Source organism: Pelophylax lessonae (genome assembly GCF_965119305.1).
Source record: "Pelophylax lessonae genome assembly, chromosome: 3".
NCBI classification, from domain to species: domain Eukaryota; kingdom Metazoa; phylum Chordata; class Amphibia; order Anura; family Ranidae; genus Pelophylax; species Pelophylax lessonae.
This window is the reverse complement of record NC_138770.1, coordinates 353,898,012-353,925,901: the sequence shown is the minus strand read 5'-3', so window position 1 is coordinate 353,925,901 and position 27,890 is coordinate 353,898,012. Positions and strand designations below refer to the sequence as shown.

The 27,890-nt window shown below is 45.2% G+C and overlaps 2 protein-coding genes across 2 annotated transcripts in view; one reads left to right on the top strand and one right to left on the bottom strand.

Moving 5' to 3' along the window:
* The window catches only part of MEI4 (meiotic double-stranded break formation protein 4), a gene marked incomplete at both ends in the record, with an annotated part of 227,774 nt that overhangs the window by 36,791 nt on the left and 163,093 nt on the right, over positions 1 to 27,890 (bottom strand). The gene's annotated exons all lie outside the window — the stretch shown is intronic.
* LOC309550158 (uncharacterized protein) lies at positions 11,759 to 13,303 on the top strand (the record flags this gene model as incomplete). The annotated part of the gene is made up of 1 exon (XM_082250591.1): positions 11,759 to 13,303. The coding sequence occupies one exon, from the start codon at positions 11,759 to 11,761 to the stop codon at positions 13,301 to 13,303; it is 1,545 nt and encodes a 514-aa protein (XP_082106717.1).

The window sequence follows — 27,890 nt, the reverse complement described above, 5'->3', positions numbered from 1 at the left end:
ACACTTTGAAAATACATCAGATTTCAATGGGGAAAAATATCATGCTGGGTACCTATACTGATATGGACTGGGTAATGTGTTAGAAACGAAAGAATGCCACACCATTTAATGGAAATGAAAATTATGAACATGCATAGGGCTGAATTTAAAGACAACCCTAAAATCAAAGTGAAAAAATGATGCAGCAGGCTCGTCCATTTTTCCAAAAATGTAATTGCAACAACTCAAAATGGTACCCAGTAGTTTGTATGGCCCCCATGTGCTTGTATGCATGCCTGACATCATTGAGGCATGCTTCTACAGAGACGACATGTGGTGTCCTGGAGTATTTCCTCCCGGATCAGGACCAGGGCATCACTGAGCTCCTGAACAGACTGAGGTGCAACCTGGCGGCATCAGATGGACTCAAACATAATGTCCCAGAGGTGTTCTATTGGATTTAGGTCAGGTCAGCATAGGGGACATTCAATGGTATCAATTTCTTCATCCTCCAGGAACTGGCTGCATACTCCTGCCACACAAGGCTGGGCATTGTCATGCACTGGGAGGAACCCAGGACCCACTGCATCAGCATAGGGTCTGACAATGGGTCCAAGGATTTTATCCTAATGGCAGTCAGAGTGCCATTGTCCAGCCTGTAGAGGTCCGTGTGTCCCTCCATGGATATGCCTCCCCAGACTATCAATGACCTACCACCAAACCGGTCATGCTGAATGATGTTAAAGGCAGCAAAAAATTCTCCATGGCTTCTCCAGACCCTTTCACATCTGTCACATGTGCTCAGGGTGAACCTGCTCTCATATATGAAAAGCACAGGGAGTTAGTGACAGACCTGCCAATTCTGGTGCCAATCAAACTCCATGGTGCCGGGTAGTGAGCACAGGGCCCACTAGAGGGCGTTGGACCCTCAGGCCACCCTCATGAAGTATTTTCTGATTGTTTGGTCAGAGACATTCACATCGGTGGCCTGCTGGAGGCCATTTTGTAGGGCTCTGGCAGTGCTTATCCTATTCCTTCTTGCACAAAGGAGCAGATGCCGGTCCTACTGATGGGTTAAGGACCTTCTACGGCCCTGTCCAGCTCTCCTAGAGTAACTGCCTGTCTCCTGGAATCTCCTCCATGCTTCTGAGACTGTGCTGGGAGACACAGAAAACCTTCTGGAAATGACACGTATTGATATGCCATCCTGGAGAAGTTGGACTGCCTGTGCAACCTCTATAGCAGTGGTTCTCAACTTCTGTCCTCAGGACCCACTATCAGGCCAGGTTTGCAAGATAACTTAAATACATCACAGGTGATATAATTTGCTGCTTAGTGATTGCAGTATTCTAGTCTGCATCTCCCCAAGGTAATACTTAAAATCTGGCCTGTTAGTGGGTCCTGAGGACAGGAGTGGAGAACCACTGCTCTATAGGGTCCAGGTATCGCCTCATGCTACAAGTAGTGATACTGACCCTAGCCAAATGCAAAACTAGTGAAAAACTTGAGTTAAAAAATGGCAGTGGCCTCCACCTGTAAAACCATTCCTATTTTGGAGGTCGCCTCATTGTTGCCTATCTAGTGTACCTGTTTATTTTATTAACACCAAAGCAGCTGAAACGGATCACCAACCCCTCTGCTACTTAACTGACCAGATCAATATCCCAGGAGTTTAACCACTTTAATACAGGGCACTTCCCTCCCTTCCTGCCCTGGCCAATTTTCCCCTTTTAGCGCTGTTGCATTTTGAATGACAATTGCGCGGTCATGCAACAATGTACCTACACCAAATTTATGTCATTTTCCCCCCACAAATAGAGCTTTCTTTTGGTGGTATTTGATCACCTGTGCGATTTTTACTTTTTGCTAAACAAATAAAAAAAGACAGAAAACTTTGAAAAAAAAAAAAGTTTTTTTGTTTATGTTATACAATTGTGTAAATAAATAAGTTTTTTCCTGCACTGATGAGCACTGATGAGACTGCACTGACAGGCACTGATGAGGAGGCACTGATGGGGTGGCACTGATGGGGTGGCACTGATGGGCGGCACTGATATGCGGCACTGATATGTGGCACTGATAGGTAGCACAGATATGCAGCATTGGTGGGCACTGATAGGCGGCACTGCTGGGCACTGATAGGCGGCATTGATGGACACTGATAGGTGGCACTGATAGGTGGCACTGACGGGCAATAATGGGCACTGATAGGCGGCACTGGTGGGCACTGATGGGCGGCACTGACGGGCGGCACTGATGGGCACTAATGGGCACTGATAGGCGGCACTGGTGGGCAATAATGGGCACTGGTGGGCGACACTAAAGGATGGCAATGATGGGCACTTGTGGGCAGCACTGATAGGGAGGACACTGGTGGGCATCACTGATGGGGAGGGCAATGGGGGGCTCCCTGAGCCCTGATTGCCATCCCTGGTGGCCATAGTGGGCATCCCTGGGGTCATAGTGGGCATCCCTGGGGTCATAGTGGGCATCCCTGGTGGATCTAGTGGCACCCCCCCCCCCCCCAAGGGTCTGCACTGGTAATCAATGATCTGATTACCAGTGCCGACCCCCCCCCTGTCAGGGGAGCCGCCGATCGGCGCTCCTTTACTCGGGCGGGAAGTGGTTAATTGACTTGATGCTCTACTCTGATTAAAAAGTGTTCCTTTTTACTTTTTTGAGCAGTATATTATATACAGTTGTGCTCATAAGTTTACATACCCTGGCAGAATTTAGGATTTCTTGGCCATTTTTCCGAGAATATGAATGATAACACAAACTTTTCTTTCACTCATGTTTAGTGTTTGGCTGAAACCATTTATTATCAACATATGAACTCATTTTAAATCATAACATATATTTACTCATTTTAAATCATAATGACAACAGAAACTACCCAAATGACCCTGAGTTTTTAATACTGTGTATTGCCCCCTTTAACATCAATGACAGCTTGAAGTCTTCTTTGTGGTATTTGTGGATGAGGCTCTTTATCTTCTCAGATGATAAAGCTGCCAATTCTTCCTGACAAAAAGCCTCCAGTTCCTGTTAATTCTTGGGCTGTCTAGAATGAACTGCACGTTTGAGATCTCCCCAGAGTGGCTCAATGATATTGAGGTCAGGAGACTGAGATGGCCACTCCAGAACCTTTACTTTATTCTGCTGTAGCCAATGACAGGTAGACTTGGCCTTGTGTTTAGGATCATTGTCATGTTGGAATGTCCCAGTTTCCGGGCTGATGAATGCAAATGATGAATGCAAATTTTCCTCCAGCATTTTTTTATAACATACTGCATTCATCTTGCAATCAATTCTGACTAAATTTCCTGTGCCTTTGTACCTCACACATCCGCAAAACATCAGCGATCCACCTCCATGTTTCACAGTAGGAATGGTGTACCTTTTATCATAGGCCTTGTTGACTCCTCTCCAAATGTAGTGTTTATGGTTGTGGCCAAAAAGCTAAATTTTGGTCTCATCAGTCCAAATAACTTTGTGCCACAAGGTATGAGGCTTGTGCTGTTTAGCGTATTGTAAGCGGGATACTTTGTGGCATTTGCGTAGTAATGGCTTTCTTCTGGCAACTCCACCATGCAGCCCATCTTTCTTCACGTGCCTCCTAATTGTGCATCTTGAAAAAGCCGCACCACGTTTTCAGAGAGTCCTGTATTTCACCTGAAGTTATTTCTGGGTTTTTCTTTGCATCCCGAACAATTTTCCCGGCAGTTGTTGTTGAAATTTTAGTTGGTCTACCTGATCGTGGTTTGGTTTCAACTAGAGATCGACCGATTATTGGCAACACCGATATATCGGGGGCCGATATGCACTTTCCCTGATATATCTGTATCGGCCTTTGGATTTACCGATATAGCCGATATATCTGTATCGGCCTTTGGATTTACCGATATTGCCGATATTCTCATGACGTCATTGCGTATGCTGCGTGCACACATTCTGCTTTCTAACACCGCCTCCCACGCCTGCGTGGCCCATACATGACGCCATTTCACCGCGCGCTGCACACGTTCTCTGCCTTAAGACCCCCTTCCACGCCTCACACAGTGCCTCATGTTACAGTCAGCTGCAGTCCGGTCACGGTGCCACCCATCCATCCACCCACAGGCCCTGGCCTCAGCCACCCACCACAGGGTGCCAGCTGCCAGTCATCCGACCTACAGCAACAGAACCGGCCAGCATCCAGCTACCCAGCCCACAACAGGGTTCCAGCGAGCAAGCAACCAGCCACCCAGATGACACCAAGCCAGCCACCCGCCACCGTGACCAGTGACCACACAGTGTTCCAGCAAGCCGGCTACCCACAACAGGCCAGGATGAGTGAGTGACACCAAGCCACCCACACAACAACAGGGTGACCCCAAGCCAGCCCCCCCCACCACAGTGTTTCAGCAAGCCAGCCATCCACCACAGTGTTCCAGCAAGCCAGCTACCCACAACAGGGTGACACCAATCCAGCCAGCCACCACAATGTTCCTGAAAGCCAGCCACCCATAACAGGGTGACACTAAGCCAGCCAACCAGCCACCGCAGACTGTTCCTGAAAGCCAGCCACTCATAACAAGGTGACACCAAGCCAGCCAGCCAGCCAGCCACCACAGTGTTCCTGCAAGCCAGCCACCTATAACAAGGTGACACCAAGCCAGCCAGCCACCACAGTGTTCCTGCAAGCCAGCCACTCATAACAAATTGACACCAAGCCAGTCAGCCACCACAGTGTTCCTGCAAGCCAGCCACCCATAACAGGGTGACACCAAGCCAGCCAGCCAGCCACCACAGTGTTACTGCAAGCCAGCCACCCACCCATAACAGGGTGACACCAAGCCAGCCAGCCAGCCACCACAGACTGTTCCTGTATGCCAGCCACGCATAACAGGGTGGCACCAAGCCAGCCAGCCCGCCAGCCACCACAGTGTTCCTGCAAGCCCGCCACCCATAACAGGGTGACACCAAGCCAGCCAGTGAGCCACCACAGTGTTCCTGCAAGCCAGCCACCTATAACAGGGTGACACCAAGCCAGCCACCCACCACAGTGTTTCTGCAAGCCAGCCACCCATAACAGGGTGACACCAAGCCAGCCAACCAGCCACAGCAGACAGTTCCTGAAAGCCAGCCACTCATAACAGGGTGACACCAAGCCAGCCAGCCAGCCACCACAGTGTGCCTGCAAGCCAGCCACCCATACCAGGGTGACACCAAGCCAGCCAGGCAGCCAGCCAGCCACCACAGTGTTCCTGCAAGCCAGCCACCCATAACAGGGTGACACTAAGCCAGCCAGCCACCACAGTGTTCCTGCCCATAACAGGGTGACACGAAGTCAGCCAGCCAGCCAGCCACCAGAGTGTTCCTGCAAGCCAGCCACCCATAACAGGGTGACACCAAGCCAGCCACCACAGACTGTTCCTGAAAGTCAGCAACCCATAACAAGGTGACACCAAGCCAGCCAGCTACCACAGTGTTCCTGCAAGCCAGGCACCCATAACAGGGTGACACCAAGCCAGCCAGCCAGCCACCCCAGTGTTCCTGCAAGCCAGCCACCCATAACAGGGTGACACCAAGCCAGCCAGCCAGCCAGCCACCAAAGTGTTCACAGAAAGCCAGCCACTCATAACAGGGTGACACCAAGCCAGCCAGCCAGCCACCACAGTGTTCCTGCAAGCCAGCCACCCATAACAGGGTGACACTAAGCCAGCCAGCCACCACAGTGTTCCTGCCCATAACAGGGTGACACCAAGCCAGCCACCACAGTGTTCCTGCAAGCCAGCCACCCATAACAGGGTGACACCAAGCCAGCCACCCACCACAGTGTTCCTGCAAGCCAACCACCCATAACAGGGTGACACCAAGCCAGCAAGCTACCACAGTGTTCCTGCAAGCCAGCCACCCATAACAGGATGACACCAAGCCAGCCAACCAGCCACCACAGACTGTTTCTGAAAGCCAGCCACCAATAACAGGGTGACACCAATCACCAAGCCACCCAGCCACCCATAACAGGGTGACACCAAGGCAGCCAACCACCACAGTGTTCCTGCAAGCCAGCCACCCAGAACAGGGTGATGCCAGCCAGCAACCACAGTGTTCCGGCAAGCAAGCCACCCACCCACAAAAGGGTGTCACCAAGCCTGCCACACTGCCAGGCGTCAGCCACCAACCCACACTGCCGGGCGTCAGCCATCAACCCACAACAGGGTGCCAGCAAGCAACCCACACTGCCAGGGGTCAGCCACCAAACCACATTGCCAGGCGTCAGCCACCAACCCACAACAGGGTGCCAGCAAACAACCCCCACTGCCGGGCGTCAGCCACCAACCCACAACAGGGTGCCAGCAAGCAACCCACACTGCCAGGCATCAGCCACCAACCCACACAACAGGGTGCCAGCAAGAAACCCACACTGCCAAGCGTCAGCTACCAACCCACACTGCCAGGCATCAGCCACCAACCCACAATAGGGTGCCGGCGGCAGGAAGCAACCCACACTGCCAGGCATCAGCCACCAACCCACAACAGGGTGCCAGTGCCAGCAGCAGTAGCAACTTCAGCAAGCCCTTTCTTTAATCGTTTTTGTGTCTTTCAAGTTGAAATGGAGATGGATGAGGCAACACATGTACAAACAACATAAGCATGGGATCAGTAAGTGCAAAAAACAAAAATATGTCAAATCTTTGGGCCCACCTAAGAGTTCATCATATTGAATTGCATTATGCAGCACAGAAAAAACAAAATTAATATCAATGTGATTTTGATTCAATACCTCCTCCACTATCCCAGGCAACAATAACAGATATGTTTGTGGAAAAAAACAGATGTCACTGTCTAGATTCAGATGGAAGATCCCAACTACTGGACAGAGTAATCACAGAGATGATTGTCACTGATAACCAGCCATTTACAATGGTGTCTGACTCAGGATTTCAGCGGTTGATGTCCATACTTGAGCCAAGCTACACAGTGAAGAGTGAGAAGTATTATCGAACCGAAATGCTGGCAAAGCTACACCAAAAGGTCGTTGACAAAGTAAAGGCTATGCTGCAACAGAGAATGCTGGCAACTCCCTCTCATTCATGACGGACTGCTGGTCACAGAGTCCGAGTCACGAATCATTCTTACATGTCACTTTATTAACAGCGGATGGACGAAAAGGCAATTGGTGTTGAATACAAAAGTGATGCAAGGATCCTGTGGGAGATGGGGAGGTATCAATTTTATTTGCCCTCCATTTTGTATGTTCCCACTCCATTTTCTATGTATCTTAGTTATACAAGCTTTGCAAATGTGTACGTGTTACAGTTATGGCAAGTTTCTGTTTGTGGTTTTTGATGAAATCATGTCAGGCGTTTCTAGCAATAAGCTATATGCCCTATATGGTATTAAGTGTACTCGCTTATTTCCCGAAATGACGCTTGGTTTCCTTAAACTGTTTAACCAATAAGAACGTAACAAGTATCCTATACTTATGCTATATGCCCTTACTCTTTACTATATAAACCACAACGAGCCTATAATAAACTGAGAGCTTGGTTTCACTATACATCTGTCTCCGTCTGTGTAACTTCCAGAAACCAGCCTCCCAGGCCTGCAAGACACAAAACGAGCAAAGAAGTTATAGATAGTCCGGGACTATCATCGGGACCAGGGGTTCCAGACACTAACAGCTGGGGGCTCGTATGCCGGGATATGAAAGTCATCCCTCGCGGACAACCACGCTCATTCGGTAAGTAGAAAAATCCTTTTCTATACAGCCGATTGTAGTGTGGCTCCGGGGCGGGACACTGACTAAAATCATATCAAAGTGAACCAAGGGGGTTGGTGTGTTCCGGGAACACACGCAACAGACCCATAATTGAAATATTTCAGGGAAATATTTTTAGTCTCAGGGAGACTTAAGAAGTGTTAGAGAAATTGCTCGTTTTGTGTCTGAAAAATCTTTAAGCTTTCCTTCTCTGTCGCATAGAAGTGTAAGATAATTTGTTTGTGTGGCCCAAAAGGTTTAGTTATAGTTATAGTTATAATTATATATGACTTGTAAAAAATTGCGCCTGCGGACTGTTAATATAACACACTGTTCCTGATAGCGACAGTCTCATTATTACTGTAAAAATTGACTGACCGATCGTAAGACAAATTAAGATAAATGTTTATTATGTGCATTGTTTGTTTGTCTATAATGGTAGGAAAACCTTCTTGATAGCCACTATACCTGGGAGTATCAGTCAAGACTCGGAAAAGTTTTTTTTTTGGTTGTTCCAAGAGGGGACATTCAGAGTCAAAAAAAAAAAAAAAAAAAAAGTATAAGGTTTAATATACATACACCAAGTGGCTTTTCAGGAGGGTTTTTAACCATAAAAAGGGTCTAAGGACCCAGATACATTTAAGTGATTTTGTGAATGTGTAAATCTTAGAGACATGTTTTGTTAAGTGAGAGAATATTGGATTTTGTTTATGGTTTTGTGAAATTATACTGAAGGTTTAGGTCTGATGCTGGCCATACATGATACAATTTTCTTACAATTTTCAGTGCAGTTTTCTTGAAATTTACCTTCAACTATGTAGTACAAACGTTTGCCTAATTAAAGACAAGTAAATTACAGAAAAAAGAGTTCTGTCCGTCCGCATTCTCTTTCAGTAAATGTTTAGTTGTAATATCTTTAGAATGAGGAAGTATCAAACCAAACAAAACCCATCCCCCCTGATCGAGGCGAGATATGTCGCCTGGGTCTCTGGTGGATGCACATTTATTAACCCTTGGATAGATAACCAAGCAAGATGGTCAGGAAAAAATAGGGAGTTGTAATATAAAGTACATGGAAAAAGCGGGGAAAATTGGAGATGCTAATATAAGTGAAAGTTCTTTACCCACAGCAATTGCCTGTAGACCGGTAGACGGGTGAAACTGTTTGGTGGTTTTGGACTCTAGGGCTCCATTTCCACTTTTGCGACTTGTTGTGCGACTTGACACATGTCAAGTCGCATGATAGGTCAAAACCCATTATTTACAAATAGGACCGCTCAAACTGCTGCGACTTGAGTCGCAGCAACTTGAAAAAAGGTTTTTGCACTACTTTTGGGCGACTTCAGGGCAACTTGTCCCTCACAGAAGGAGGTCGCGCTGGGGTCCCCAGAAGTAGCTGCAAACAAATTGCACTACAAACTTGCACTTGAAGTCGTGTGACTTTGTAGCCGCAATAGTGGAAACATAGCCTTAAAGCTGTGGTTAAGTGTCACTGCGGAGTAGCACAGTCTTAGGATTCAATAATTTGTCGGTAATTTAAAGTCACAGTACATGTTAATTATAAAACAGCACGTTTCTGATTGGGCTACTAAAACCAATATTACCTTACAAATGCCCCTGACCACACCTGCACCCCACGGTTTCGTTTTCCAAGGCAGATGTCGTTTTCTTTGCAGCCATTATATTATCTCAAACAAGCAGAAAATGTTTGTGTGTCAGATTCATTTAAAACTAGTAAATTTCCTTCCGTGTGAGAGGAAGTAATGGTCACTTCTGCAATTGCAGCTAGCAGAAGTTTCTAAAAAAAAAAAAAAAAAAAAAAAAAAAAAAAAAATAATAATAAAGTTTTTTTTGAAAATTGGCACTAAGCCAAAAAGTTTTTAGTTCTTTATCTGATCATAGCATGCAAGTGGTATCTGATATGCCATCTCTACTGACAGCCATACCATCCGATGTTACCCACTTTACAGTGATTGGTTTAAGTAGTGTGTTTTTTTTAAGCGTCCTATTGGACGAGGAGACACAGCCATCTTTGTTTCTTATTTTTCAGTCAAGGTAACTTACCTGGTGTAGAAATGCCTTAGGGCCAAGCAGACAATTCAATTGTCCGCTCTATAGTTCTCCAGACCATGCAAGAGGGGATGGACACCTGCTCATGGTTCAGTCCCGCTACAATATGTATATGACATATGTAGTCACTCTGTGGAGGCCAGTCAGAGCGAGTGAGTTTATTGAAATGTACATGTATGTGGACACAAAGTGTCACAGGAATTATGACAGCGGTGTCAGGAAAGTGTTGTTCACCTTGGTTTTGTTCTCACAGAGAGTGATAGTAGAGTCAGTCACATAAGAGCTGCTGCTCTAGTGGGTCTTGCCAGCCCACAGTGGGTCTTGCCCGCCCACAGGATCATTGATTGTTATGGATCCGGACTACTCCTATCTATAATAACATTTTGAGACAAACCACAGGTCCAGAAATGTCACCAGAAATGTTAAATGCGTTTATATATCTGAAAACTGCTATGGTTGTAGCGCCTGCACTGGGCCTCCCAAATCATGGAAAAATGTTTTGTGTTTATGCAAGGGACAATTGTAAGACCATGACAGGTGTACTTGCCCAGGAGTATGGTGGTAAACTTTGCCCTATAAGTTTTTATCCAAAGATGGTCGCAGTCCAGGCCTAAAGGCATGCCTGAAGTGACTCTGAACATAGCACATAGCATCTTGTGAGATGGTAATAGGGATGGCCACATCATTTGCCCTAGGTAGGCCCCAGTTTTAAATGGGCTACTGGTAATAAACGTTATGTTACACCACAACATGCTACAGAACAGGTTTTAAGGACTTGGGTGATGTTTTAGAAAAAGTTGAGAACGGCCTTTTTCTAAAAGAGGGGAGATCTTGTATCCCCGCAGCTAGCGCCCCACTGTTTATTGCCTAGTATTATGGAATAGGACACAGGGGGTGGGAAAGAACATATAAACATATACGGCCAAACATGAGCATCTCCAATACCCATCAACCCCATTCACACATCTACAAATAGGTTTTTACATATAGGCCCAAAGCAGGGAAGAAATAAGAGTTCCTTTTAGTCAATAGTAGATGGATTCAGCAGATGATATGGGCCAAGAACCGCATGACTGCCTAGAAACTATTGAAAGTGTCACTTCACCCCGTGCAGACATGATGAAAGAGCTCATCACCAACCTTCTTCAGGCTATGTTGTTACCCTCAGAGTTAGCTATCATTCACTGTAGGGCACATACCAGAGGTACTGATGACATCTCCAAGGGCAACGCACTAGCAGACAAAATAGCAAAAGCAGCCGCACAACAGTTACCTTTAGGAGCCCTAAAACAAATGCCTGTCCTAAACCCCATCCTCCCCGATGATGCCCAGTTGATCACAGATCTACAAGCCTCAGCCACTGCTGAGGAATTGGAGGACTGGGGTTATCCTGTCTTGCAAAAGAATCCTATAACAGGATTAATTTGCAAAGAGGGGAAACCATGTATACCCCGTAATAGTGCTCCTATTTGCATTGCCCAGAATTCAGGTACAGTGGAAAGGATAAATAGGACAATCAAAGACGAGTTGAGAAAAAGTAAATTGGAATTTTGAATCAAGTGGAACGAAAAAGTTGCTCGCACCTTTCTTTTCTTTTCACAGGTATCAACCCATCACTTGAGGGAAGGAGATGAAGTAGCATCACAAGACCAAGGCTGGATTTCGTTTTGGACCAAAAGACAAAGGTAGTCGCAGTGACCAGAATCGCTGTCCTTGTGGAGAACCAACAAGCCTGGATCCATGCTACTCGAGTGAAATTGGTAAAGGAGGCTCCACCCCCAGAAGCAAGTCCAGATCCAGACCCAAGAGAGGTACTAACGGGGGCGGACGGCCCTGACCTTGAACAGGAAGGTCCAGAAGCAAGAGAGGTACTAACGGGAGTGGACGACTCTGACCTCGAACAGGATAGTCAAGAAAAGGGGGTTTTTCAGAGGCAGGCGGCCCTGACCCTGTAGAAAAATGACATTCCCAATAGCACCAGATTCTGGAAAACTTTGGCTACTTATAGGACTCGTATCATTTTCAGTCTTCTCTGTAGTATGGGTTACCACTAACTGTATTTATCATCCAGAAGACCTGGTAGGGCTACAGGCCATTTGCGGAGCTTCCAACACCCCAACACAGAGTAATGCACATAACAGACAAAAGAGAGATGAAAGCTCAAAAAGTCTTACAGATAAAATGTCATTGTTGCAATTTAAATATGCCTATGCCCAGAAGTCCGGATATGAAAAATGTTGGATATGTAGTAAACTCCATCCTAGCACAGCTAGAATCCCCCTAGTAGCGATACCTTTAAACTTCACCCCTTTTCTAAATGGTACACCTCCTGTTGTCCTCACCAATGTCACGAGAACACTCTCAAATGATACCCTCACTTTCCAAATTATTGGTAGAAGTCATTCCCCAGACTGGTGTTTTAGGTTGGGAAACTCCACCAAGGGAGCTGAAGTGTGCCGGCAAACTAAGATTAATTTCTCAATGACCTCGATGGACAGCTCCTTCTGGCACACCTCAGAACCAGCCCTAAACGCCACTCTGATGAACTTTCTTAACTCCAGTTCCACTTCCTCTTCCCCAGTAGGACGGTTGTTGTCAAATTTAGCTTGGTCTAGTTATTCTGACCAAATAATGGCAATATTTCACAAACGTCCCCTAGCCTTGGGAAACAGTACTTATATTTGTTGTGGAAAGATTTGTCACCCTTGGATCCCTATTGCACCCCAAGGGTGGTGTTACCTCGCATCCCTAGTTCCCATCATGGGTGTAGTGGGAGACAACAAAGGAGGACATCTCCTCGAAGCTAGTATGTATCCTAGGTACCCCCTCAAACACCGCAATAAAAGGGAATTATTCCTTGAAAAGGATATGGTATGGGCCTGGTTCCCCTCATGGACCGGATGGGGAATAGACATGATGAAAAGGTTGAATAATTACTCTAAAATTCTCGATGACATCCTAGATAAGAACTCAGGAGACATTACCAAATTAAATATAGAAGTGAGGGCAATTAAGAAACAACTTGAGCTCCATGACCTAGCCATAGAAAGTATGAGTGCTGCTCTTACTGGGTTATGTGAAGTTACGGAGGGTTATGAATGCTGCACATGGATACACAACACTTCTGTTGAGATCCCTGATTATTATGATATTATTGCACAACATAGGAAGGAAGTAGATAAGCTGCAACAGGAAGCCAGGAATATTGCTAAGACATGGAGTCCTTTTAGTAATGTAGAGTTTGGAGTCGGAGGAATATTTTCCTGGTTGAAAAATATTGCTATGACCGTTATCATGGTCCTGCTCTTTTTGCTTTTTCTATTTGCATGCTTCAAGCTGGTAATGTGTATTATTGCTAGAGCTTCCAGGCCAAAGGTGAAGAATATTTCAATGCTATCCCACCAAATTGCAGGCTGCAAGAGACCCCCAACTAACAGCCCTAATGAATATACTAAGTATGTCAAGAGTCACAAACAAAAGGGAAAGAGTAACCTTACTATCTAGGGAGTGACACAGGGTTTTTTTTTCTGGGAAAATCAATTGGGAAGATTATTGATTTTAAGAGGGGATTGTGGGAGATGGGGAGGTATCAATTTTATTTGCCCTCCATTTTGTATGTTCCCACTCCATTTTCTATGTATCTTAGTTATACAAGCTTTGCAAATGTGTACGTGTTACAGTTATGGCAAGTTTCTGTTTGTGGTTTTTGATGAAATCATGTCAGGCGTTTCTAGCAATAAGCTATATGCCCTATATGGTATTAAGTGTACTCGCTTATTTCCCGAAATGACGCTTGGTTTCCTTAAACTGTTTAACCAATAAGAACGTAACAAGTATCCTATACTTATGCTATATGCCCTTACTCTTTACTATATAAACCACAACGAGCCTATAATAAACTGAGAGCTTGGTTTCACTATACATCTGTCTCCGTCTGTGTAACTTCCAGAAACCAGCCTCCCAGGCCTGCAAGACACAAAACGAGCAAAGAAGTTATAGATAGTCCGGGACTATCATCGGGACCAGGGGTTCCAGACACTAACAGATCCCACACTGAGTACAGCAGAGAAATGCTTCTAGGCATGCTTGAAGAATGGGGAATCAACAAAGACTGAGTGAGGCTTTCGCAACTTCGAGACAGTGGAGCAAACATGCATAAAGGAATGAGGCATGCTGATATGTCAGACCTCTGGGTCATGGCACACAACACTCTCCAACTTTCAAATGATGGTTAGAGGTGTACCGAACTGTTCGCCGGCGGACAGTTCCCGGCGAACTTAGCATGTTCGCGTTCGCCGCTGCGGGCGAACATATGCGATGTTCGGTCCGCCCCCTATAATACATCATTGAGGCAAACTTTGACCCTGAACTTCACAGTCAGCAGGCACATTTCCAGCCAATCAGCATACCTCCCTCCCACACCCTCCCACCTCCTATAAATAAGCAAGGGCAGCATCCATCTTAGATCATTCTGAAGCAGTGTGTGTTAGTGAGAGCAGGGAGAGCTGCTGCTGCTGTTAATAGCTAGGGACAGTTGTTAGTCAGTGTTCCTGGTCTTGCTAGTCAGTGTTCTTGGTCCACTACTGCTGTAAGGACAGCATCCTGACAGCACCCCAAAAAGCCCTTCTAAGGGCTGGTATTTGTGTAATTTTATATATTTATATATATATATATATATATATATATATATATATATATATATATAGTGTCCCCAAAAGCCCTTTTAAGGGCTGGTAATTGAGTTTTTTCTTTTTATATATATATATATATCTATTATACACTGCAGTTGCCTGCCCGCTGTGTGTGAGAGGCCACAGACCCACCACAGACTGTACTGTGTGCACACCACACTCATTTCGGGTGGCACAGGCACAGTACCTTGCATTTTAAAAAATATTTTTTTTTTCCTCTGTCATAATTGCAGTGAGTGCTGTGTCAGGTCCACAGAGTGTACTGTGCCCACTGCAGTGCCACTGCCCACCCACCACTGATATATACGGTGGCAGGCATGACTTTTTTTGGATTAGTGTCTGGGGGGGGGGTCTAAAAAGCGTACCTGTGAAGTTTCAGCTCTGTAGCATGTCCAGAACCAGAAAAAAAAGATCATATAGGTGTAAAGGGGGTTCCCACCATCCCTGCTCTACTGAAAAATGATCTTTTTTTCTGGTTCTGGACATGCTACAGAGCTGAAACTTCACAGGTACACTCTTCACAGGTACACTTTTTAGACCCCCTAGACACTAAATCACACAAAAAAGTTCTTAAAAATTGTCATTTTTGATAGAGAGCCAATTATTGGAAAAATTAAAAAAAAAAAATTCTTTGTATTTATTGTCTGGGGGTCTAAAAAGCGTACCTGTGAAGTTTCAGCTCTGTAGCATGTCCAGAACCAGAAAAAAAAAATAGAATTAGGGTTAGGGCTAGGGTTAGGGTTAGGGCTAGGGTTAGGGTCAGGGCTAAGGTTAGGGTTATTTTTAGTGCTTAGGGTTAGAGTTAGAGGGGTAGGGGTAGGGCTACTAACTCTAACCCTAATTATCTCACCGTAACCCTAACCCTAGCCCCTAACACTAAACCTAACCCTAACCCTCTAACCATAACCCTAACCCTATAACCTTAACCCTAACCCTCTAAGCCTAGCCATAAAAATAACCCTAACCCTAACCCTAGCCCTAACCCTAGCCCTAGCCCTAACCCTAATTCGTATTTTTTTCTGGTTCCGGACATGCTACAGAGCTGAAACTTCACAGGTACACTTTTTAGAGCCCCCAGATGCTAAATCCAAAGAATTTTTTTATTTTTTTTTTTTAAATTTTTCCAATCATTGGCTCTCTATCAAAAAGGACAATTTTTAATAACTTTTTTTGTGTGATTTAGTGTCTGGGGGGGGGGGTCTAAAAAGTGTACCTGTGAAGTTTCAGCTCTGTAGCATGTCCAGAACCAGAAAAAAATAGAATTAGGGTTAGGGCTAGGGTTAGGGTCAGGGCTAAGGTTAGGGTTATTTTTAGTGCTTAGGGTTAGAGGGTTAGAGTTAGAGGGGTAGGGGTAGGGCTACTAACTCTAACCCTAAGTATCTCACCGTAACCCTAACCCTAGCCCCTAACACTAAACCTAACCCTAACCCTCTAACCATAACCCTAACCCTCTAACCTTAACCCTAACCCTCTAAGCCTAGCCATAAAAATAACCCTAACCCTAAACCTAACCCTAACCCTAGCCCTAAGCCTAACCCTAGCCCTAACCCTAATTTGTATTTTTTTCTTGTTCTGGACATGCTACAGAGCTGAAACTTCACAGGTACACTTTTTAGACCCCCCAGATGCTAAATCCAAAGAAATGTTTTATTTTTATTTTTTTTAATTTTTCCAATAATTGGCTCTCTAACAAAAAATTACAATTTTTAAGAACTTTTTTTGTGTGATTCAGTGTCTGGGGGTCTAAAAAGTGTTCCTGTGAAGTTTCAGCTCTGTAGCATGTCCAGAACCAGAAAAAAAAATAGAATTAGGGTTAGGGCTAGGGTTAGGGTTAGGGTTATTTTTAGTGCTTAGGGTTAGACGGTTAGGGTTAGAGGCGTAGGGGTAGGGTTACTAACTCTAACCCTAAGTATCTCACCGTAACCCTAACCCTAGCCCCTAACACTAAACCTAACCCTTAAAGCCCAGTTCCTGTCCCATTTTGGTAGGTTCTGGTCTGTTTGCGGTTGTTTGCGGTGCGTTAAACGGGGAGTTTGGTCTGTCACTGTGAAGCGGGGGCGTAACCCTTACACTACCTGATCGATACAACATCATACCTGATCGTATACACACACTGGATGTTTTAAAGCACGTTATTCCAAACAATTTAGGAATGTTAGGTGATTTATGCCCTTTATGGAATAAAACCCGACTCTGCGTCAACTACGTAATTTTCCATGGGAGTTTTGCCATGGATCCCCCTCCGGCATGCCACAGTCCAGGTGTTTGTCCCCTTGAAACAACTTTTCCATTACTATTGTGGCCAGAAAGAGTCCCTGTGGGTTTTAAAATTCGCCTGCCTATTAAAGTCTATGGCGGTTCGCAATGTTCGCCGGTTCGCGAACATTCGCCGATGTTCGCGTTCGCCGTTCGCGAACGGCGAATTTTATGTTCGCGTCATCACTAAGATGGTCTGTCAAGCCAAAGAGCTTTGATTGATATATGTTTTGAGAAGCATGAAGAGATTAAAATTGTTGTGCTTGCAAGTCTTTTGAATCCTCGATACAAGAACCATGCTTTCTCTTCTAATGATGTATTGGCTAAGCCGAAACAATGGCTGACAGAAGATATTTAACAGGAGGTGCAGGAGGTTCCTGCCGAAAAGACAAGTCCAGAACACTATTTTTATGAAGAGCAGCATGCTGCAAAAACAGACAAATGTCCAAAAATACATCAACGAACAGAAGAGAATCTTCTTCATCATGGTCGAATTTATCAGGACATTTTCAGTGTTTTATTGGAGCCTCATGCAGAGTCTCTTGTGAATCTGCAACTATGAGGATAGATGATGAACTTCATCTCTATTTGAAAGAAGCAGTAATTGACAGAAGAAGTCATCCTCTTCAGTGTTGGAGGGAAAATGAGGCACGCTACAAAAGACTTGCTTCCCATGCTAGAAGGTACCTCTCTCTCTGCTCCTCTGTCCTCCACTCCTCCTGAGCATGTTTATGAAGTGGCAGCATTGTATGAACAAAACAGAAGACCTTTAACAGGTGACCATGGACATGCTGAAATGTTCTGCTTTCTGCATTATAATATTGTTCTACTTAACTGGGAGTATTGAAAAGAGTAGTATCCACTCAACTCCAATCCATCTAGTTTTTTTTTCTAGCAGTTTTGCACTGACTGCTGTAGTTGCAGTGAGTGCCCTACTGCAGAGGTAGTCCGATGAGTGACTCCAATCGAATACACTGTCTAGCTGTTGCCTAGCTTTTTTCTAGCAGTTTTGCAGTGAGTGCCCTACTGCTAAGAGTCCAATCCAATCCAGTGTCTAGTGCCATACTGCAGACAGAGGTAGTCCTCCACTGACTCCAGTCCAATCCACTGTGACATGTGTAGCTGTTGCCTTGCTCCTTTTCTAGCAGTTGTGCACTGACTGCACTGCAGTAGTTGCAGTCAGTGCCTTACTGCAGAGGTAGTCCTCCATTGACTCCATTCCAATCCACTGTATGTGTGTTTATTGTGTAGCTGTTGTTGTTGCCTAGCTTTTTTTCTAGCAGTTTTGCACTGACTGCACTGCAGTAACATATTGCAGTCAGTGAGTCCACTACTGCAGCACTTTATTATGCATTAATGCACAATCAGATGATGTGAAAAGCAAAGCAAATGTCCCTGCAATTGAAATTTTCCTATTCATTTTTATGCAGTTTAAGTGTGAAAAACGAGCACCTAATGTTAATAAATAAAGATTCATACATTTATTAAGAGATTTGTGTCGAATTTTGTGTTTTCTTGGGAAAATTTTACATGTGTGAAAGTATCGGCCAATATCGACCAATACCAATATGCGATCATCGAAATATCGCTATCGGCAACAAAAAAACGATATCGGTCGATCACTTGTTTCAACAGAGCCCCTCATTTTCTACTTCTTGATTAGAGTTTGAACACTGCTAATTGGCATTCTCAATTCCTTGGATATCTTTTTATATCCCTTTCCTGTTTTATATAGTTCAACTACCTTTTCCCGCAGATCCTTTGACAATTATTTTGCTTTCTCCATGATTCAGAATCCAGAAACGTCAGTGCAGCACTGGATGAAAGATGCAAATGTCTGTCAGGAGTCCAGAAACTCATTGGCTTTTTATACACACACACTAATTACAAGCAAACAGATCACAGGTGAGGATGGTTACCTTTAATAGCCATTCAAACCACTTTGTTTCAACTTGTGTGCATGTTATCAGGCCAAAATCACCAGGGTATGTAAACTTTTGATCAGGGTCATTTGGGTAGTTTCTGTTGTCATTATGATCTAAAAAGAGTAAACACAGTTGATTGATAATAAATGTCTTCAGCCAAAAACTAACCATGAGTGAAAGAAAAGTTTTGTGTTATCATTCATATTCTCGGAAAAATGGCCAACCATAAATTCTGCCAGGGTATGTAAACTTATGAGCACAACTATATATATATATATATATATATATATATATACACACACACACACACACACACACACACACACACATTATTTATATATATATATATATATATATATATATATATATATATATATATATAAATAAATTCGCACAAAAGTGAGTACACCCCTCACATGTTTGTAAATATTTTATTATATCTTTTCATGTGACATGACAACACTGAAGAAATTACACTTTGCTTCAATGTAAAGTAGGGAGTGTACAGCTTGTATAAAAGTGTAACATTTCTGTCCCCTCAAATAAGCCATTAATGTCTAAACACTGGCAACAAAAGTGAGTACACCCCTAAGTAAAAATGTCCAAATTGGGCCCAAAGTGTCAATATTTTGTGTGGCCACCATTTTTTAAAAGCACTGCCTTAACCCTCTTGGGCATGGAGTTCACCAGAGCTTCACAGGTTGTCACTGGAGTTCTCTTCCACTCCTCCATGACGACATCACAGAGCTGGTGGATGTTATAGACCTTGCACTCCTCCCCCTTCCATTTGAGGATAACCCACAGATGCTCAATAGGGTTAAGGTCTGGAGACATGCTTGGCCAGTCCATCACCTTTACCCTCAGCTTCTTTAGCAAGACAGTGGTCGCCTTGGAGGTGTGTTAGGGGTCGTTATCATGTTGGAATACTGCCCTGTGGCCCAGTCTCCAAAGGGAGGGGATCATGCTCTGCTTCAGTATGTCACAGTACATGTTGGCATTCATTGTTCCCTCAATGAACTGTAGCTCCCCAGTGTCGGCAGCACTCATGCAGTCCCAGACCATGACACTCCCACCGCCATGCTTGACTTTAGGCAAGACACACTCTTTTTTTTGTACTCCTCACCTGGTTGCCGCCACACACGCTTGACACTATCTGAACCAGCTTAGTTTCAGCATCTTGGAAATCTTTTTTTAGCCTAGGCCATCTTTATGTAGAGCAACAATTCTTTTGTTCAGATCCTCAGAGAGTTCTTTGCCATGAGGTGCCATGTTTAACTTCCAGTGACCAGAATGAGAGAGTCAGAGCGATAACACCAAACTACTTCAACGGAAAATTGCGCGGTCGTGAGACGCTGTACCCAAATATAATTGATGTCCTTTTTTTTTATACCGTAAATCGAGCTTTCTTTTGGTGGTATTTGATCACCTCTGTGGTTTTTAGATTTTGCGCTATAAACAAAAAAAGAGCGGCAATTTTGAAAAAAAAAAAACGCCATATTTTTTACTTTCTGCTATAAAACATTCCCAATAAAAATGTTTTAAAAATTTAATTTTTTTATCAGTTTAGGCCAATTTGTATTCTGCTACATATTTTTGGTAAAAAAAAAATCCCAAAAAGCGTATTTTAATTGGTTTCCACAAAAGTTATAGCGTTTACAAACTACAGGATAGATTTTTGGACTTTTTATTTATTTTTTTATTAGTAATGGCAGCGATCTGCGATTTTTAGCGGGACTGCGACACAGATCGGACCCCTAACTGACATTTTTGACACTTTTTGGGGACCAGTGACACTAATACAGTAATCAGTGCTGAATAATATGCACCGTTACTGTATAAATGACACTGGCAGGGAATGGGTTAATACTGGGGGTGATCAAAGGGGTTAAATGTATGCCTGTATGCTTACTGACTGTGTGTGTGTGTGGGGGGGGGGGGGGGTTCTGTGACAGGCACAGATAGATCACAGTTTCAGCATAGCTGAAACTGCTGATCTGTCCCTGCCTGTCTGAGAGAAGATCCGCCTGCTTTGTTTACATAGGCAGGCAGGTCTTCTCTCGGTTTCCTGGACGATCGCGGGAGAGCAGCGGCCACTAAACAGAGTGTCTAAACAGAGCGGGAGCGCGGCTGTGGCAGCATGCACTCCAGTCACGTAGTACTACTTGACTGGACGCAGCAGAGCCGCCCTGCCACAGTAAAAAGGTGGCGGGCTGTCGACAAGTGATTAACTTGCCTACTGGGCACTTAAACCCCCTTCCTGCCCAGGTCAATTCTCAGCTTTCAACGCTGTCGCACTTGAAATGACAATTGCGCGGTCATGCAACACTGTACCCAAATTAATTTTTTTATAATTTTTTTTAAAAACAAATAGAGCTTTCTTTTTTATTTAATCACTACTGGGGTTTTTATTTTTTGCTGAACAAACAAACAAAGACCGAAAATTTCGAAGGAAAAAAAAAACTGTTTTTATAGTTTGTTATAAAATTTTGCAGACAGGAAATTTTTCTCCTTCATTGATGTGCGCTGATGAAGTGGCACTGATGGGCCCTGATAGGCTGTACTGATAGGAACTGATAGGCTGCACTGATGGGCACTGATAGGCTGTACTGATGGGCACTGATAAGGCGGCACTGATAAGACGGCACTGGTGGGCACTGATTGGTGGCCCTGATGGGTGGAACTGGTATGTGGCACTGAAGGGCACTGATATGTGGCACTGAAGGGCACTGATGGGTGGCACTGATGGGTAATGATAGGCACTGGTAGGTGACACCGATAGGCAGGACTGGTGATGGGGAACTGATTGTCACTGATAGGTGGCACTGGTGGGCACTGATAGGTGGAACTCATGGGCACTGGTAGGTGGCATTGGTGGGCTCCTCTTCTCTTCGGGACCAATGTCCTGACAGCAGCGGCAATCGGCTTTTTTTTCTCCTCACGCTATCAGCTCATTGCTGATTGCTGTTTACATCACATCATCAGCTGTCATTGGCTGACAGCTGATTAAATGGTAAGGAGACTCGCTGATCTCATGGACTCGCTGATCACAAAGCGAGCCACGCACTCTGACATGTTGTGCAGTTTATTGGCAGGAAGGATTCCAAAGCCATCAGATTCCTCAGCTCTCCTTTGTAGGGCTGCAGAAGCTTGTGTTAAGGACGTAGTAGCATCCTCAAGATGTGTGTGAACACCGCTCTAGGTCAGTCTAACATACAGACCAGGTGCTGGCCCTGTTCATCACGGATTCCAATGAGCAAAAAGAATTCTGGCTGGCCGCACATCCAGTAAAATCATTTTTATTTCAGCAAGTCCATAAAAAAATATCCAAGAACACAAAGAGAGGGGAACAGCATCACTAAAAAAAACATCCAAAAATTGTAATGGACAGTTTTTACAAAAATAAAATTATTGGTGTCACTACTGTAGTTGCTCCTGCTTCAATGGTAGCTCCTCCTGGTCATTTTTCTCTGGTTCTGGTGACAAGGACTCTAAAGATGTAAATGGAAAAGAATATAAAGAAGCCCTGGAGTCACATTGATCTGACAGAAAGCACAAGCTTTCGAAGTACCAAAGACTTGGCACATAGATGTCATTTGCTGCAGCCCCTGACAGTTCAGATGCCCGGATTTTGTTTAGTTCCTTCTTGTCCTGAGGCTGACAATTTTATGGCAGACATAATTAATGTCAGCTTGTGGACAGACAGCTTTACACATTTCAGCGAGCTTGCCTAAATCCACATGCTTCTTTTTTTTTTGTCAGAGTACTCCTTTGACTTGATTCTCCACAGACAGGGCATCTGTCTGTACTAGTCAATAAGAGAGAGAGAGGGCCAAGCGCCGATCTAAGTGCAGCAATATAGGTAATTTATTGGACACACATGAAGAATGTTACTCACAAAGGATGTATAAAATCAGGCATCTTTAAAAGCAATGAGGGATCTCTGAAGTCACTTCCAGGGTGGGCTGTCCGGTCAGGCTGTAGCGCTGATGCTGTGGAGGGTAAGCGGCGATCTCCTGTTGCGAGGCAGGGGACGTGCTGATCCTCAGCGGTGGTGATGCAGCGTGGACCCGCCGGTCGGGTTGCCGTGACGTCACTTCCGAGACACCAGGGAGATAGAACGGCGACGCGTTGCGGAGCTCCGCTCCTTCTTCAGGCCGTGCAGGGGCCATTTTGGATGTGGTATTTATGCCAGCAGTGCGGAGGACAAAGTTACAGGGGCTCAGGAGGGACAAAATTAGGAGAAAAGCAAACCGGCAAGGGAATGTTAGTGGTGAACAGAGAGTGTGAGACTAAGAGAGAGGAGGATGACGTAGATGTCTGGGAGGGGGAGGGGAGGGAAAGAATAGGGGGAGGGGTGAAAAAGTGCATGTGCTGAATAGAGTGAATTAAGGCAGCAGAAATGCGAACTGGCTTTCCACCCTAAAATTACACACCAATAAAGATGAAGACTCACTATTACATACAAAATTGAACAAAATTAGAAGAGATCTGGATGATTATAACCATCAAAGAGTTTTCAATTGGAAAAAGAATAAACAACACATTCCACCTAACCCCAAACCCCTCCAGGTCCCCAGCCGTCCCACGGCTCCCCGCCCCCCAGGTCCACCCCCTTCCTTACTGGGTCCCCTTCCTCGTCCCCACTATCCACCCCCCGCCCCCCATATACCCCCCCTATGCCCCAATCTCACCAGGACCCAGCCTGATAACAAATATCCTATAGCCCCCACCCCCAAACCCAAAAGAATCAGAAGATTAAGACCCACATTGCCCCAACCTAGGACCTCGGACGGCCCTCGCATATCCAACACCCCCAATATCACCGCCAACATAGCGGTGCCCACACCCAATTCCACATCAGGCTACAGCAGCTCCACCAGTGCTCCCACCAAGTCCACATCTCCCCAGACTGGCCCCGTTCCCACATCCAAGTCCATAATGACCAGCATAGACAAAACCATCCCATCCCAAGCACCTGATCCCAACAGACCCCCAGACCAACCCACCAACGAATCCGCCAGTTGCTCCCCCACAGACCATTTTTTAGGATCAACCCCCCTGCTTACACTGACTCCTCAAACAAACAAAAGAAAACTAGACACAGAGGAAAGCGGGGGGGGGGGGGGGGGGAGAAACAGAAATAAACAAAAGAGCCAAACTATTAACACAGTAAAAATATACAATTTATCCTCCCACTCACTATCATCTGCCGAAACCTCCTTACTCAATAGAGGCCTCAATTTTGCCCCAGCTACCCCACCCAACCAATTCACTCTGTTCAAAGACCTCAACAGGTTCATCAGGAACCTTACCCTCAAACGTCATTATAATATACTATCCTCCAAGGCATCTCTGGGCCCCTCCCCTGACCCACCTCCCCCTTCCACTCCAGATCATGACTCCTCCATGGACGCACTGGCCCTCCAAATTCTAGAAGAATTACACATGGAGCACAATAATGATGAGGACCTCATCCCATTCACCCTCCATCCCTCTTCCTCCCCCCCAGTCCGTTATTCCTCATTCAGGCCCAAATCAGTATTCAACCCAACCCAGTCCAAAGGTCCGTATCTCCAAACATTCTATCAAGTAGTATACGCAGACATTCTCAAAATGTGCAAACAGTCCAAAAACCCCTCCCATGCCCTAGCTTCAAATCTAAACCAAGCAGAAAAACTAGCCCTCAAACACCTCACCCAGAGCCAAATCTCATAATCAAAACCGTCAACAAAGGTGGAGGCATAGTGGTCCAAAACAGGGCCGACTACATTCAGGAGGCCCTTCGTTTACTTTCAGACACTTCCACATACCGCCCTCTCCCGCAGGACCCCCTCACCAAGTTCCAAGCAGAGGCTCAATCTCTCGCTAAAGATGCAATGGAGGATGGGACAATCAACAAACAAGAACTCTCATTCTTCAATAGAGATTTTTTCTCTACCCCATACTTTTATCACATACCCAAAATTCACAAAAACAGCACCCATCCCCCAGGCCGTCCCATTGTAGCCGCCATGGATAGCATCACTAGCCCTTTTTCCCAATACATTGACCAATTCCTGCAACCGTTAGCACAAAATCTTCCCTCATATATCAGAGACGGTGTCTACCTACTTGACCTCCTCAGTCACTATTCCTGGGAACCCACCTACATGTGGGCTTCCCTCGATGTAAATTCCCTGTACACCTCTATTCCCCATCAGGTCGGACTCAGGGCAGTCACACATTTTCTATCAGCAGACCCCATGATTCACCCCAAACAAGCCCAATTCATCCTAGATGCCACCGAATTCTGCCTCACCCGCAACTATTTTGAGTTCAACGGAGACTTCTATCTCCAAGTCACTGGCACAGCGATGGGGGCTAATTTTGCCCCCAGCTATGCCAACCTCACTATGGGCTTCTGGGAAGCCCAGTACATCTGGCAAAACAACCCCTTCACCCCACACATCATATTTTACGGCCGATACATAGACAACATCATCGTCATCTGGGATGGTCCCCAATCCACCTTTACGCAGTTTGTAGAGCACTGCAACCTCAACCCTTTCAATTTATCCTTCACCTCTGTATGCGATTCGGCTCAACTAGCATTTTTAGATCTCACCCTATATCATGAGGAAGGCAACATCTTAGCCAAAAACTACACGAAACCTACCGCTGGAAACTCATTCTTACACTACCATAGTTGCCACCATCCCAGGTGGATTTCAAACATCCCCAAAAGCCAATTCTGCCGCCTGAAACGCAATTGCACAAAACTACAAGATTACTGCGAAGAAAGAGCCCTCCTAACCCAAAAATTCTTAGATAAAGGCTACCCTGCATCCCTGGTCCAACAAGCCCATTCACAATACCTGCAACAGTATGATTCAAGTGCTCCTCACATCCCACCCCACCCACAGAATGCATTGCCCCAACCCCTACGATTCACCACACAGTTCCACACTAAATACAGACAAATGGAAAAGATCTTACGAAAACACTGGTCCATCTTATCAGAGGACCCACATTTAAAATCCACTATCCCCCCTATACCAAAAGTTTCCTACAGAAAATCCTCCAACATCAAAAATCTCATTGCTCCCAGTAAACTCAAGTCCGCCATCACCCACCCCACCACTACCCTCTGCCTCATCCCCCTCATAGGGATGTTCCAGTGCCGCAAAACCTTATGCCTCCCCTGCTCCCATGTCCAACACGGCCAAACAGAATTCACTGTAAAAGGCAAAACATATCCTATCAAACAATTCTACAACTGCTCAACAGAATATGTAATATATTGCCTAACCTGCCCATGCGGACTATTTTATGTAGGCCGCACCATTAGACCTCTTAGGAAACGATTTGGCGAACATCGTCGCCTAGTTGAAAAAGGGAAGGACAAGCATAGTGTCCCCAGGCACTTTGCAGAGTTCCACAACCACTCTTCTTCTGGACTCAAGGTGTGGGTAATTGAGTCAATCCCTAACACCTTACCCAGGACAGAGCGTTTCAAGCGGCTGTGCCAGAGAGAGACCTACTGGATTTACTCCCTTGAAACGCTCTCACCTGGAGGCCTGAACGAAGAAATCGAAATTAATGTGCTGCTGTAGCCCATCTTCCAATTTGACATTTCTTGTGGTTTATTAACTTGATCATTTTCTGCCCAGGTTCTTCCTCCCATCTTCCAGCGATCTCTACGAACCTCCCCGACACACGCTTCCTTTTCTCAAGCCAACTTCAAAGTAAGTACCCATATACAGGTCTCTATCTGTCCTTATAGTCTTTGTACTTCATTTTTTGCCACAAATCTGGTTCATATTGAGACCTTCCTTTAACAAACACTCACCAACACCCACCAATACCACTGACTCCCCATATACATATATATATACATATATATATATATGTATATATACAACCTAACTACTAAGTGATCATGATCTGCGTCTATTGGAGCATGTGTGTATGCATGTACATACGCATGTCCCTCTTTTTTCTATATGCGCATGGGAATGCATACATATATAATTTTCGACCATTGCCAATTTATTATTTCCATTATGTTTAGCAATCTTATACAATTGTTTATTGTACCCCTCCCCCCTTTTTATTGTCCCCCCCCCTTTTTCTATAAATTTTGTTATTGTACTTTTAACACAACCTTTGTTTATTTATTTATACATATACATGTGGTTTTTTATACATGCATGCCTCTACCATATGCGCCTCTCCATACATTCACTTGCATATACAAACATATACACAGGCAATTCCCTCCTCTGTACGAGATTTTCCACACACCTTGCCCTTCCATTCAAAGATAATCAAACCCCCCCCCCTCCTCTCTTTCTGCTGCCTTAATTCACTCTATTCAGCATATGCACTTTTTCACCCCTCCCCCTATTCTTTCCCTCCCCTCCCCCTCCCAGACATCTACGTCATCCTCCTCTCTCTTAGTCTCACACTCTCTGTTCACCACTAACATCCCTTGCCGGTTTGCTTTTCTCCTAATTTTGTCCCTCCTGAGCCCCTGTAACTTTGTCCTCCGCACTGCTGGCATAAATACCACATCCAAAATGGCCCCTGCACGGCCTGAAGAAGGAGCGGAGCTCCGCAACGCGTCGCCGTTCTATCTCCCTGGTGTCTCGGAAGTGACGTCACGGCAACCCGACCGGCGGGTCCACCCTGCATCACCACCGCTGAGGATCAGCACGTCCCCTGCCTCGCAACAGGAGATCGCCGCTTACCCTCCACAGCATCAGCGCTACAGCCTGACCGGACAGCCCACCCTGGAAGTGACTTCAGAGATCCCTCATTGCTTTTAAAGATGCCTGATTTTATACATCCTTTGTGAGTAACATTCTTCATGTGTGTCCAATAAATTACCTATATTGCTGCACTTAGATCGGCGCTTGGCCCTCTCTCTCTCTTTTTGGATCCATACAGGGTTGCTTCACCCTCTACAAGCCGGCAGCCAGCAAAGTGTACAAGCAATCTCACCGGACTTTTACCATTTGCCCACATCATAGACTATTGCAGCAACCCGCTCAGTCCGTTTGCGCCAATCTCTCCCCCCCTCTCTGTACTAGTCAATAAACTGTGGCAAGAAGTCAGGCAATGTAAATTTGTCCATCATGGCTCTTGCAAAATAGAAAATCCATAAAATACATTATCAGTACAATATGATATGATATTAACCATCAAAACCAACACATTAAGTTGAGGCCTAAAGAACTA